Source organism: Tupaia chinensis, unplaced genomic scaffold (assembly GCF_000334495.1).
Source record: "Tupaia chinensis unplaced genomic scaffold, TupChi_1.0 Scaffold138390_1, whole genome shotgun sequence".
Classification (NCBI taxonomy): Eukaryota; Metazoa; Chordata; class Mammalia; order Scandentia; family Tupaiidae; genus Tupaia; species Tupaia belangeri.
Genome location: NW_006198287.1, coordinates 1,068,420 through 1,082,175, shown reverse-complemented (window position 1 = coordinate 1,082,175; position 13,756 = coordinate 1,068,420). Strand labels below are relative to the sequence as shown.

General features: G+C 48.8%; 1 protein-coding gene across 1 annotated transcript in view; it reads left to right on the top strand.

Annotated features, from left to right (window-relative positions):
* Window positions 1-535: 535 nt before the first annotated feature.
* Window positions 536-13,756, top strand: part of RP1L1 (RP1 like 1) — a 17,006-nt gene continuing 3,785 nt past the window's right edge. Inside the window, exons 1-3 of the mRNA XM_006161256.1 lie at window positions 536-1,144; window positions 8,294-8,435; window positions 10,284-13,723. Of these exons, the coding sequence (XP_006161318.1) occupies window positions 536-1,144; window positions 8,294-8,435; window positions 10,284-13,723 (4,191 nt within the window). The remainder of the gene's footprint in view (window positions 1,145-8,293; window positions 8,436-10,283; window positions 13,724-13,756) is intronic.

Genomic DNA, 13,756 nt, shown 5'->3' with positions numbered 1-13,756 from the left:
TTAAGCCACTTTAGCATAGTCAAAGGGATCAAATTTGGAGTGGGCGGGAAGCACCTCTATAAAGGAGGATGCTTTCTATTTACCCACCTGAGGAGAAAAACTACGAGGTGTACTCAAAGGAGCTCAAGGTTGGGAGAAGAGGATAAGAGAAACAGCAAGAGGAAGGAAAAGAATATTTCTTTATTGATACTCATTCTATGGTAGATGCTTCATAGGTGTAAACTCATTTAATTATTGCAATTGCCATACGAAGTGACTTGGCTGCATTTTATAGATGAGGGCCACCAGAACACGTGCTAAGACTCCTGGGCCATGTAGAGGTGGGGTTGGGATTTGAACTCAAGTTTGTCTGATGTCAAATCTTGATCTTCCTTCTATGCAAATGGTTAAGCCACTTTAGCATAGTCAAAGGGATCAAATTTGGAGTGGGCGGGAAGCACCTCTATAAAGGAGGAGAGACAGGAAATGCAAGCCCTGAGTTACCGTCTCACTTCTCTCTTCCTTTGACTGTTGTAGCTACCTGGGCCTCTACGCCATGAACAGCACCTTGAAGGATGCCCAGGCCCCAAACCACCGTGAGTGCCTTCTGCCCTCGGTGGCTCGCACCCCCTCTGTCATCCAGGTCACGCCAGCCAAGAAGATAACCTTCCTCAAGCGAGGGGACCCCCGGTTTGCTGGGGTTCGCCTGGCTGTCAACCAGCGCACCTTCAAGACCTTTAGCGCCCTGATGGATGAGCTCTCTCAGCGCATGCCTCTGTCCTTTGGGGTGCGCTCAGTCACCACGCCCCGGGGACTTCATGGCCTCAGCACCCTGGAGCAGCTGGAAGATGGGGGCTGCTACCTCTGCTCTGATAAGAAACCCCCCAAGACCCCCAATGGGCCAAGCCGGCCACAAGGGAGAAGCCCCTCTGGTCATCAGTCTCGGGATTTGGAAGGCCAGCGTGAGACACCAAGAACATCCTCTTCCCGGAAGGGTCCTAAAGTCCCAAGGAAGATAAAGTTGATTAAGAATGGGGACCCTAGATTCCAGGGAACAGTGGTTCTCAGTCATGGAAATACTAGGAACCTGGCAGCCTTTGTCAGCAAAGCCTCAGATGTTCTGCGCTTTCCTGTGAAGCAGGTGTATACTGTCAGTGGGAAAAAGGTAGGCTGCTAGAGTCCGATATTCCCTTACAAATGTTCTTCTTAAATGGAGGTCAAAATACTTAAATGGAGTGGAGTGATTATGCCTTATAAAGAGGCACTTGGTCACCCTGCTACTATTGGGTTGTAGGAAAAGTCATGACACATTTTTGCATAGAAAACAGAAAAAAATATGTCATGACATTTCTCACAACGCAGTAATTTAAAATGAATAGGGTGAAGACATTCAATCAAGACAATTAATCAAATAAACAATTGCTGTTGAGCTTTTTGGCTACCATTAGCAAGGGCCTAGTAGTGCCAGACCCCCCACCTTGTCTTGCACACTCTCATTAGTTTCCTATCTAGTCCTCTTAACTACCAATTTCTGTGAGAGCTCAGTGCAGGAAACAAACTACTTAAGGAAGCTTAACAGAAAGTGATTTAATACAGGGCATTAGAGGGCTTCTGAATCTTTGGAAAACTGGAAAGTAAACTCGAAGCTGGTTTAGCAGGAAACTACTGCCTCTGCGGGAAGTTGCTATGATTATTGAATTCAATAATTCTTCTGTGTAGCTGGCAACTCAGCTAATAACACTGGTTTCAGAAAGTCACCATAGCTGCATCTTGACACCCAGGATCACTGGGAACCGAGTCTAACCACTATGGCTTCAGCTGCCATCACTTCCTGATACCCACGCACTTGCATCATTGCATCAGATGGGAACAAGAAGAGATGAGTGTGTCTCACGTATGTCTTCCCAACCATGAGTAGATGCACTTATTGATGGAGAATTCAACTGCATCCAGCCCTAACTGTGAAGAAGGCTAATGAATACAATTCTTGCCTTGAGACTCCACAGTGGGCAGAATAGAGAATGGAGATTGACTAATCTTTTTTTTTAAAAAAATAATTATTTTATTTAACGTTGTTTATTTATTTATTTATTTATTTATTTATATATTTTAATAGAGCGAGAGAGGGAGAGAGAGAGAGAGATAAAGAAAGAAAGTAAGTCTCTGTAGCAGATGGTCACAATGCAATCCCTTGTCCTTTATCTCTAGCTCTTTTTGGAAACTTGGGCACACATGCACACTTGCCCGCTGTGCTTAGCCCCTGGATTTGGGACTCAGATTATGCAATTAGCCCCGTGGGATCTACTTGCCTTAACCACCACACCACCAGCTGCCCCCCTCATGGTTTTAATTACTGATATAGGGCAATTTAGATACTCTGTTTTTTACTTTATTTATTTATTTATTTTAATTTGACCAGAGAGGGACAGAGTGAGATAGATAGAGAGAGAAAGTAAGTAAGCAAGCCACCAGTTCTGGGACTCAAACTGCGATTGGCTATGTGAGAGTACAACAACACCCTTAACCATCATGCCACCTGCCAGCCCCAAGATTGACTATCTAATTCCCAATCTCCTTACAATCTAATTCTCTAGTTACTTAACATCTGTATACACCATTCCACCAAGATTCAAATTTACCAACGCCAGCTATAGCGACATGGTCCCACCTGATAATATGGCTCACCCTCTGGCAACCAGAAACAAATTCATCTTCTCGCCCAAAGTTGCGCCATCACTGTACCATTGTTTCCTGATTCCGTCACAATTCCACCTTGATACCCTCTATCTTAAGGTCTATCAAGTCCATGACTATCAAAATACTTTCTATAAAATAGTATAGGAAATTAAGAGCAAGAAATAAGAGATTCAGATTGATACCTGGCAGAGCTGTGAAGAGAATTAGGCTATCTAATACAATATCTAATTAGGCTATCTAATACAATATCTAGTTAGGCTGTCTAATACAATGTTGGTATTTAAGATTTCCTTCTACTAGGTATTTCATGTTCCTCTTGCTTTCTGCCAGTACCTAGTTGATTGCAGTTATGTACCTGGCAGGGTCTGAACCCTTGGAAGGCCTCCCTATATGGACCTGTGTTAGTTTTTACCACTGAACATGGCAGCCATAGAAAGCACCCCAGTGGGTTCCCTGGAGAATAGATGACTTCCTTTTGATCCTCTTTATGTGAGAAGAACTCTATTCCCCAGCATGTGGCATGGTGGTTAAAGCAGTTGGATTCCCACATGGTCAACCATGGTTCAAGTCCCCTTGACAATCAGAACCAATCATGCCCTCCAATACAGAAACCTCCTTGTGGCCAGTTAGTTCATTGTCATGAGGAATCCACCTACCGGCTGACTTGACTTTCACCTCTGCTGCACCATTATGCACTCCTGTGGGTCCTGAGACATCCAAACCACACCATAACCCATGAGGGCTACTTTTATTCAAAAACTGATTTTACAGCAAAATAAGTGACATAATGGGATTCCCTGTGTAACCAGCAGAGCACAAAGTTGGTAGGATAGAAAGAAAAATATTTTCTGCTAAGTCATAGGTGTAACAGTGAAGAAGCAACTGCCATGTTCACTATTTAACTACCAGGTATCTGTAGTCCGTGGTGAAATAGCACCACATATCATTTGCCAGTTCAGAGCACATGTCCAACCCTGCAAGACAACACTTCAACATCATAAAGTGATGTCTTCCAGTTGGTGCACAAGATAAGTCTTCCATAGACTATTCCACTGTTCTGTAAATTATGGTTTTTGGGGATGACAGGGTATATGGTTACACTGGGAGTTCCATGGGTGTTAGCCCATTGTCTCCTATATTTTGCTCTAAAATCAGTTCTTTAGACAAAAGTAATTTTCATGGTGGTAGCAATGCTGCATAAGGCATTCAGTGCATCCATGGAAGGTAATACTGGGAGAATGATGATGGACAAGGAACAAAATCTATATTCAAAATAAGTGTCTATGTTGATAGATGCAAATTACTGAGCTTCCCCTCCAATAGAGTTCAATGTTATTAGCTTCTCGTCAGGTGTCTGGCTGAGTCTCTCAAGACCTGATGCAAATCACATGTTTATCATTGGTCTCTGCTCTTGGTAGATCAGATCCTGAGTAGAGGTAGAAACTAGGTTTACATAAATGAAGTGGCATTGATATTGCTAGTTCATTCTACTTTTCTTGTCTTTTTAGAGAGATTTTTGCCATAGGGCATGTGTGCTCGCCAGAGAGACTGACGGAAAGAATGCAAGAAATCACCCCCCAAGACAGATAGACACACACAATCCCTTCTCCTCCATTCTCCTTTCAGGATTTTGGGCACACATGCACACCCTCCTGGCATGAGTTTCAAGCCACCAGGTCTGGGACTCAAACCACAGTTGGCCCCCATGTGGGGGTCCAGAAGCATAACCATTATAACAGCTGTTGGTCTCCTAGTTCATGCTACTTTTCTACTTGGTTCATGAGCTAATTGGGTATGCCCTGGGATAGTTGTAAAAAGAGGATGACTGACATCCACTGCATGGGTCAGTTTGTCAATGTGATTATCACCTTCTGGTGAACATTGACATGGGACACAAATGTTTTCACCCTCTGGGCCAGACCTGAGAGATCCATTCACAGATTCTTCTCCAGACTTCCTTGTCATCAATCTTCTAGTCTTGTTTCTTCCAATTCCCTGATTGTCACATTAAGCCATAATGTGACAGTGCTAAAGAACTTGTCACCATTGCTCCTTCAATGGAAGATATTCAACCAAATCACATTGTCCCCTGGACTTTTTTTCCTCATGTCCTCATAGCCCACCATGCGTTTGTAATGCTTTATAAGCCAACTTTTGGTCATGTCAGCATGTTCTATGCAACTCCCTGACACCCAGAATAAAATAATAAGATATTTTCTTCTTCAGCTAACTAGTCATAGAGAATGCCTTCAGGAAGTCACAAGTGTGTGCTGAGGAAAGGCAGCTGTGTAGCAGAGCTGGTGAACTGGGAGTGTGAGCTACCTGCTCAAGCAACTACTTATGCCTTATTTCAAGTTCTTGAGCCTGATCTATTACATATCATCTCCCCTGAAGATCAAGAACTGCTTCAACACGCCTTGTTTATGGCCTTATGATTATGTACCATCCAGCTTAGTTGTATTTCAACAATCATCATAATGAATTTCTGCAACTGAGTTTTGGCTACAGGAGAAAAGAAGTTCTTTGACAGTAGTTATACAAGCTCCCATGCCCTTTGGCCACCCCTGAACTCAGAATTTAGCTTGCCATTTTTTTTTTTTAAGTCAAAGAGGTCAACCCATTTGGCTACAGGAGAAAAGAAGTTCTTTGACAGTAGTTATACAAGCTCCCATGCCCTTTGGCCACCCCTGAACTCAGAATTTAGCTTGCCATTTCTTTTTTAAGTCAAAGAAGTCAACCCATTCCATAGTCCTTGTAATTCTTATTCTGTTTTTAAGAGTCTATTATAGCAACTGGTGGTGAGTCAAAGTTCATACTACTTTCTACTATCAAAGGAATCAGTAAAAAACTTACTTTGTCACTATGGACCATGGGCTAGTAATATCCCACAAATACCAGGTTATTACTACTTTCAGATCCAACCAGGTCAGATAACTAATCCCAGATTCCCATTCTTTAAGGTCTATTGCCTGTACCAACCCTGATATAATGTGCTGCAACAGCTGTGGCTCAGTACAGAAAGCAGGACCCTCTCCAAGAATCTCAAGCAGGAAGGATTTACACAGAGAGTTTGATGCTCAAGATTCCTTGAACGGCTGGAGGAGAAGGATGGGTTCCTGGAAAATAGTCCCAGAATAGTACAGAATTGACCTGTTGGGGTAGCCACTTCTAACAATCAAGACAGTGGATTATTGGGGCATTGTCACTGGAATTATTGAGTTCAGTATCATTCAACATTGCTGTGTTTCAGAACGGGGAAGGTAATATGCCACAACTGTCTGTTGATAACCTGATGCCAGTGGGACAATGAGTGTGTCTTTTGCTGTCTCAACTGCATATGCTTTTTTATACTTTTGACTTTTTTTTTTTTCCTTGGTGGGGGGCAACAGTTATGGCAACAGTTGAAAGCAAAAGGAAGATGGCTTCTGCCTCACTACCATGTTCTACTTCTTGTACAAGGGCATTGAATTGGTGGAACCTATTTCAAATTTAGAACCCTAGCTGCAAGAGAGTCCAGGAAATGGGTTTTCAGCTTTCTAAGCTCTGCGGTACTGAAACGCACCAAAAAGAGAATAGGATGGAGGTGGATCAATCTAGGGCACAGCATCTACCATGTAAGCTAATAGGGTAGCCAATACTATTACTATTTGTAGAAATGAAAAATTGAGGCACAGAGATTAAGTAATTTTTTTTTAGAGAGGTTTTTGCTATAGGGTGCATGTGTTCACTGGAAAGACAGAGAGACAGAAAATGAATGGAGATGGCCATGCTACAGTCCCTTCTCCTCCATTCTCCTCTTGAGATTTTGGATACACATGCACACATACCTGGCTTAAGTTTTAAGCAACTGGATCCAGGATTTGAACCACAGCCAGCCATATGGGAGTCCAGCAATGTAACCATTACACCATCTGCTGATCCCAAGATGAAGTAATTTGCTCATCATTACATGGCTAGCAAATTATAGAGCCAGAATTAATTACTTCAAAGCCACAATGTGAGAATGCTTTTGAATTATTATGCATTTGCCACGTACTAGCATGTATGTAAGAGTATGTAGAGTTAAGTACACAGGAAAAAAGGCAAGGTCCATACCTTCAGTTAGCTCACAGTTCAGTAGGTATGGTGAAGGAGAGGAAACAGGCACAAAATGAGGTAATTGAAGAAAAAGATATTAGGGTATTTTTATACAGATCTACTGCATAGTTATGAGGGTGTCTGTAAATAACCTCATTGCTCTCCAGGAAGGACTGTCTTGTGAGTCCTTTACTAGATAGATATTTCTTTTTTCCCCCCATGGATCCTAGATTCCACCTCTTCCTTGGGATGCCATCATCATTTTGTCCTCAATCATTTCTTGTTTTATGCAGTCTGATACCCTAAAAGCCTGGCTAAATCTGGTAAATTGTTGGAGCTGGGTTATGTTTATATTTTTGTAATGGACTAGAAATCTGAATCAAAGCAGAAATACACATGGGCCAGGCAGTGGCGCAGAGGGAACCCAACTGGACCCACATAGGAAAGGTACTTGGCTCACCTGCTTGGGCCTCCCTGGCACACTGGGTGTGTGTATGTCCCTGTGATTCTGGCCAGCTCAGACTGGGGGGTGGATTGCAGTGTGAGGACCTTGTCGGGAGTGTCTCTCTTGCATGTGCATAGAAGAAATAAGTAAATCAACTTTAAAAATTAATAAATATACTTAGCAGTTTAAAACTAATTTCAAATGAACTGAACTAAAAGATCTGATATGAGAAATTCATGTCATTCTGGAGGAAGAATTCTTTCTTTCATTTCCTTCTTAATGATCATGTCCTTTTAAGTTGAAAAAATGAAAAAGAACACATTCTGCATTTTAAAGATGAGAAGGTATCCTCCAACCTTAGTAATTACATGTAATGCTCTCAATAGTGCAATTTTTCAGGCATGCAGGGCTCTCTTGGGTCAGATGTGACTTTCTAAATTAGGGACCTATTTCCTAGCACAGACTCTAGCAGTGATGTTGGCTGCTCCATTCTGCACCCAGAAGAGAGCAGGGGGACGTCCTACTGGTGGGTTGGGAGGACAGGGTCAGGAGCCTAGAGACCATTGTGGGAGTCTGGAGGGAAAGGGCCCACTGTGAGGAGAGTAGAGCCTTGCCCCTTTCCACTCCACTCTACTAGAGAAGAAACCGAGACAATGGGCTTGGAATATACTGGAAAACAGGAACTGGACACCAGAGAGGACCCTCCAGCTGGGACAGGATAGGACAGTGAATCAATTCTCCATGTAGAAGCTGAGGGTTTTCTGCTTTGGTTGCTTTAGGAACTACATATTCCAGAAGGTAGACATGTGGGCAGAGAAGCAGCCTGAAGGCTCTGGAGTCTTTTCCACCTGAAGCATCTAGAGTGAGCTTCAGATCACACCTAGTGGAGAGAGGCCTGTAGGTAGAGAGGGGACCATGGTGGTAGGACCTCAGCCTCTGGCTAGTAACGGAGGTGTTATGGGGAATGGGTGGGATCCTTCCTTGGATGAGAAATCAGGAAGGAGCTTGAAAAAATGATTCTCCCTCCACCTGGGCCTTCCCAGGCAGAGGGGCTCTGCAGACCAGCCCTCCTGACTCAGTGCTCTCCTTCTTCAGGTGGACTCTCTGCAGAGCCTGCTGCGCAGCCCCTCCATCCTGGTGTGTGCTGGTAACGAGGCCTTCAGACCTCCAGCAATGAATGAGGCTGGGAAACACGGGACTGAGGTGTTGTCTGGGCCAACTTCAAGGAACAAAATCGGTGAGCCTGTTAGGGCTTTCCTCAATCTGATTAGCACTTGGTGGTAGTTCAGAGAGGTTGAGAAGATATTCCTTCCCAAGAATGCAGGAAACCTGCCTTTGGCCCCAATTTTTGGGAATCCCAATCATTTTACAGTCTCTCTTATTTTCTTCCTTCTCATCACCACCAACCTTAACCAGGTCAACCATTTGATAGGGGTACAAGAGAGCAGAGTCTGGTAATTAAAGGGAACAGGGATTAAGAGGTCTCAAATTTGAAGTTTCTTGGGTCTAAAATATTGATAACTTTTATTAAGAATCATGGTGGGAATGGCATCAAGGAGGCCACAGGCATGCGTATGTGGTATTTACATACTGTGAGAGTCCTGACCGTCTTAGGAACCATGGCGGCCTGCAGAGGGGTCACCAATGACCATCGGTCATCCATCCATCTATACATCCCATCATATCTCTGTCCAGAAAGCATACAGTGTGCCACGGTCTAGGCTTTATTTACACACACACATTAGTATAAAAAGCACAATGAACAAATGCAAAAGAAAAGTTTAAGCAGAAGCATTGGAATGGCAATGGTCACGTTTTGGTAAACAAAGCACTATCCTTAGTGAATAGCTGTTAAGAAACCATCACCACCATCGCCACTGGTTTTGGTTTCTGTTTTGGTGATTGCTATTCACCGGGTCCTCCAGGTACAAAGACACATTAGCTCCCTCCCTAGAGGAGACCCCAGTCTCATTTGGTGCTGATGGGGCGGGGGGAGGCAGGGGTTATGGAGAATGGGTGGGATCCTTGCAAAGCCTTCCTCTGCCTAAATGTGCTCATGGGGTTGGTCTTTTGCCAGCCATAGGCTCTGCTCCTGTGGGTGCTGCCAGTGGCAAAGAATGAGCTCAAGAGAAGAAATGAGAAAGACCTTTGAGGCATCATTCTTTCTTAGGGCCACTTCTTTCTACCTCCAGCAGCCCCTTCTTTTTCTCATCTTCATGACTAGAAGGCATGACTGGGGTGTAGGTTTGACTGTCAGGACCTAATATTGCACCTCCAGGTCCTTTCTTGCCATCTGAGTTCTATTTTTTTTTTTAGAGATTTTTGCCATAGGGCATGTGCACTCATCAGAGAGTCAGAAAGCAAGAAATCACCTCCCAGGGCATTGGCCACACAGCAGTCCCTTCTCCTCCATTCTCCTCTTGGATTTGGGGCCTGCACATACATAGGCCCAGCATGAGTTTTAAGCCGCCAGGTCCAGGACTTGAACTGCGGTCGACTATGTGGGAGAGTCCAGCAATGTAACCATTATGCTATCTGCTGGGCCTGCCATCTGAGTTCTTGATAAAATCCCTGCTAATCAAACACTTGACAGTTTCCAAACCAAGTTCATGACTTGCGTCCAGTGCCGGCCGGGCATGAGACAGGTAGGAGTGAGCTCTGGGCACCACTGTCCCCCTGCCTGCCCACCATGCTATCCCTCAAGGCCCTCCTCTATGACAGCAGGAAGTTTTATGTGCCTGGCTGCCTATCATCAGAATGAACACGTGAAATCCATGCCATTATGCTTATTTTATAGTCCAGAAAGCAAGCTCTGCAGAAAGCTAGGCAGCAGAGAGGAAGCAGAGTTGAGAGTGAATTCAGACCCAGTTCACACTGCAGGGCTATGCCACTGTAAAGGCCGACAGCTCCGTGGATTGCCATCCTGGACTGCCTGCCACCCTGGCAGTGTGGCTCGGGAGGCAGCAGTGGTGTGTGGCGGGGGGAAGCTCTCTGAGCACTTGACTCTGACTCGATGTTCCCCACACCCCGTGACTCATTGCTTTTTCCTTTCTCTTACCGCCCCCCCTCCCCCACTGCTGACCAGGGAGCTGGGGGCCCAAGGCCCAGCAGAGCGTGATCCACTCGAGGTCCACGTCGGGCAGCAGGCCTCGGTGGTTTTCCTTGCTGTCAGAGAAGCCTGGTGTCAGTGACGCCCCCAGGTCCCTGCATCGGGCCTGGGTGGGCCCTGCCCTTGACAGGCACCCTCAGGACACGTCTGCCCAGCCCCAGCCTGGCGCCTTGGTGGCCGGCGATGACATGGAGAAGAAGGTCCACGTGAACGAGGACGGCAGCCTGTCTGTGGAGATGCGGGTCCGCTTCCACCTCCTCGGGGACGACATGCTCCTGTGGTCCCGCAGGCTGGGGAGGGCAAGTGGCCTCACGGCAGCCGGGGGAGCAGATCCTGGCCTTGGGGAGGCAGACGACGTCCGCTGTATGTGGCAGGGCCACCCTTGGGGCTTTGTGGAGCCTGGGGCTCGGGGACAGCGACCCTGTGAGGCAGGATGTGACACAGCCTTTGACCGAAGCTGCCAGCCAGGGCCCAGGTGTGAGATCTGGACGAACCCTCTGTACGCCACCCAGGATGAGGACCCAGCTTCTAGGAGTGGGGCTGGGCGGGCCCAGCACTCCTGCTGCAGGGGTCCCTGGAGCCCAGGGGCTGCTGGTGGGGACAGAAGCAGCCAGGACAGTGGCAGCCTGGCCTCCAGTGCCAGGTGCTTTGAAGGCTCTGAGCCGGACTCCTCCTGCTGCCCCAGAAGCCTGGAGGGCAGTGTGGGCAGTGTCAGCCTGCATCAGGCCTCAGCAGCTGCTTCCCAGAGTCAGGCAGCAGGAGAGGGCCCAGGTGAGGGGCCCAGCTCAGAGCCGGAGGGAGCAGAGCCAGGCAGCCAGGACCAATGCAGCTGCCTGACACCTGGGAACCAAGGCGTGGAAGGGGCTCTTTCGGACCCATCTGCCAGGGCCAGGTCTTGTGCAGAGCCCAGAGAACGGGGTGAACAGCACCAGGGCTGTCTGGGCAAGTCAAGGGCCAGGGCACCCCAGCAGAAGGCCACCCAGGGAGACGGCTCCGGCTCTCCCACTCCAAGCCCCTCGTCCTTGAGGAATGAGGGCCTACAGAAGTGTGGACAAGTCAGTGAGCACCACCAGGCCAGGAGTGGGTCTATAACAAGACTGTCCCTGGCTCTGAGCCACCCCAGCTCTTGGGACACTGAGGGGGGCTCTCTCCCGCTTTCCGCCTATGCCTCGGCCCAGCAGAGGAGCCCAGCTAGTGCCATGTCTTCTCCCAATGTCTCTGACCTTGACCAAGTGGCCCTGAGAGGCCATCCTGGGAAGTGTTGCCATTGCAGGGACACCTGCTGCCCCCTGGACTCACCTGCAACGCAGCAAGTGCCCAGGCCTCCTGACAGAGGAGGGGCCTGCGCACACAGCCCTGCGCTGCGGTCAGAGCGCTCGCCCAGCAACAGGAGACAGGCCTCCAGGGCCCTGAGGCCTCCCTCCTCAGGCTCCCTGCATTCCCAGGACCTCCCAGGGGTCAGCAGTGCCACCATCACCCCTGTAAGTAACTCTGACTGTGCTTCTAGTTTCTACCGCCCTGATGCTCCCTCCGCTGCCCCCTCAGCTGACACCTGCCAAGGAGAAAAGGCAAGAGCCACCCCTGAGCCAGCCTCGTCCTTGGCTCTGCTGGTCAGACAGGCTGCTGGAGGGGAACCGAGAGCCCACCGAGGCTGCTGCTGCTCACAGATCAGGACGCCTGGTAAAACGCGGGTGCTGTGGGGACCCCACTCTGAGGCCTGCTGGGTGTGCAGTGGGTACTGCCCCATGCCCCCCAGGGGGCGGCCCTGTGCCAGGAAGCGGCCTTCTAGCAGCAGCAGCAGCAGTAGCAGCGAGCTCAGGGCTGACCAGGGGCCGGGCGGGGGTGAGCAGGGGCAGGGAAAGCTCCAGGTGGGGCGCTCACTGCCCAGGGCTGTGGACAGAACAGCCAGGGCTGCGAGGAGGAGCAGCCCCAGCGCTGGCACTGGACCCAGGGGGGTGTTTCGTGGTAGGAGCCCTGGTGGGGGCCACAGGATTAAAGAGCAGGAGGAAGAGGGTAGCATGATGCCAGGTGCCCTGCCCCACACCTCGCCAGACGCCATGGTCCGTGAATGGCTGGACAACATCCCAGAAGAGCCTGTTCTCATGAAATACGAGATGATAGATGAGACCCCCAGTGTGGCCGGGGATGGCTTGGAAGGCCCTGAGGAGGACCTGGGTGACCAACACTCTCTAGAGGGCCTAGGAGAGCTAGTTCAGGCTAGGCAACAGCCCCTGGAAGGGGATGCGGGTGACAACCCAGAGCCAATGACTGCTGATGCTGGTTCCAGGTCAGGAGATGGTCCTCCCCAAGTTGCAGCTACAGATGGTGATTTTGACACCCCCCTGGAGGCTGGAGCAGGTGAAAAGTTTGCCATGTGCTGTGGGGTGACCCAGTGTGAGCTTCCTGGCAGGGTGTCTGCCTCCACTCAGATCATGAAGGCGCTGATGGGCTCCAAGCAGGGCCGGCCCAGCAGCCTGCCTGAAGTGTCCAGTGTGGTGGCCAGGAGGCTCAGCCGCTCAGCCAGAGCCCTCATCACCTGTCTCGCCAGGCTCCACCTCTTTGATGAGGATTTGGGGTCTCCAGGTGGCAAAGCGAGGTTCACCAACTCCCCTCGGTACCAGGAGCTGCTGAACATCTCTCAGGCCCTGTGGCCAGGCTATGGCCTCGACCAAGGCCAGCTAGACTCAGACCTCTGGGAACTGGCACCATGCCAAGCTCTTCCAGGCCTAGGGTCCCATGCTGTGACCGAGGACTTCACAGCAACGTCCTCCTCTGGTGTGGATGTCAGCAGTGGCTCTGGCGGTTCTGGGGAGGGCAGCGGACCCTGTGCTGTGGACTGTACCCTAGTCCCTGAGAGGGTAGAGCTGCCCCTGGAAACCTCCTACCAGAGACCTGATTCCAGAAGCTCAGAAAACCCAGAGGATCTGGAAAATCACCAGTCAAATTGTTCCACTGTCTCTTCTAAGTCCCAAGCAAGTGCTTGTGCCTCCAGTGAGGAAGAAGGAGAGAGAGATGGCGGGGAGCAGATGCTGGACAATAACTTAGAACCCCCACAGATGCTGGATGAAAACCTGGAACCCTCCCAGGTGTTGGATGATAACTTGGAATCCTTCCAGGTGTTGGAAAATAACCTAGAACCCCCCCAGGTGTTGGATGATAACCTGGAATCCCCCCAGGTATTGGAAGATAACCAGGAATCCTCCCAGGTGTTGGATAATAACCCAGAATCTTCCCAGGTGTTGGACGATAACCTGGAATCCTCCCAAGTGTTGGATGATAACCCGGAATCCTCCCAGGTATTGGACGATAACCAAGAATCCTCCCAGGTGCTGGACGATAACCAGGAATCCTCCCAGGTGTTGGACGATAACCCGGAATCCTCCCAGGTGTTGGACGATAACCACGAATCCCCCCAGGTCTTGGAGGATAACCACGATAACCAGGAATCC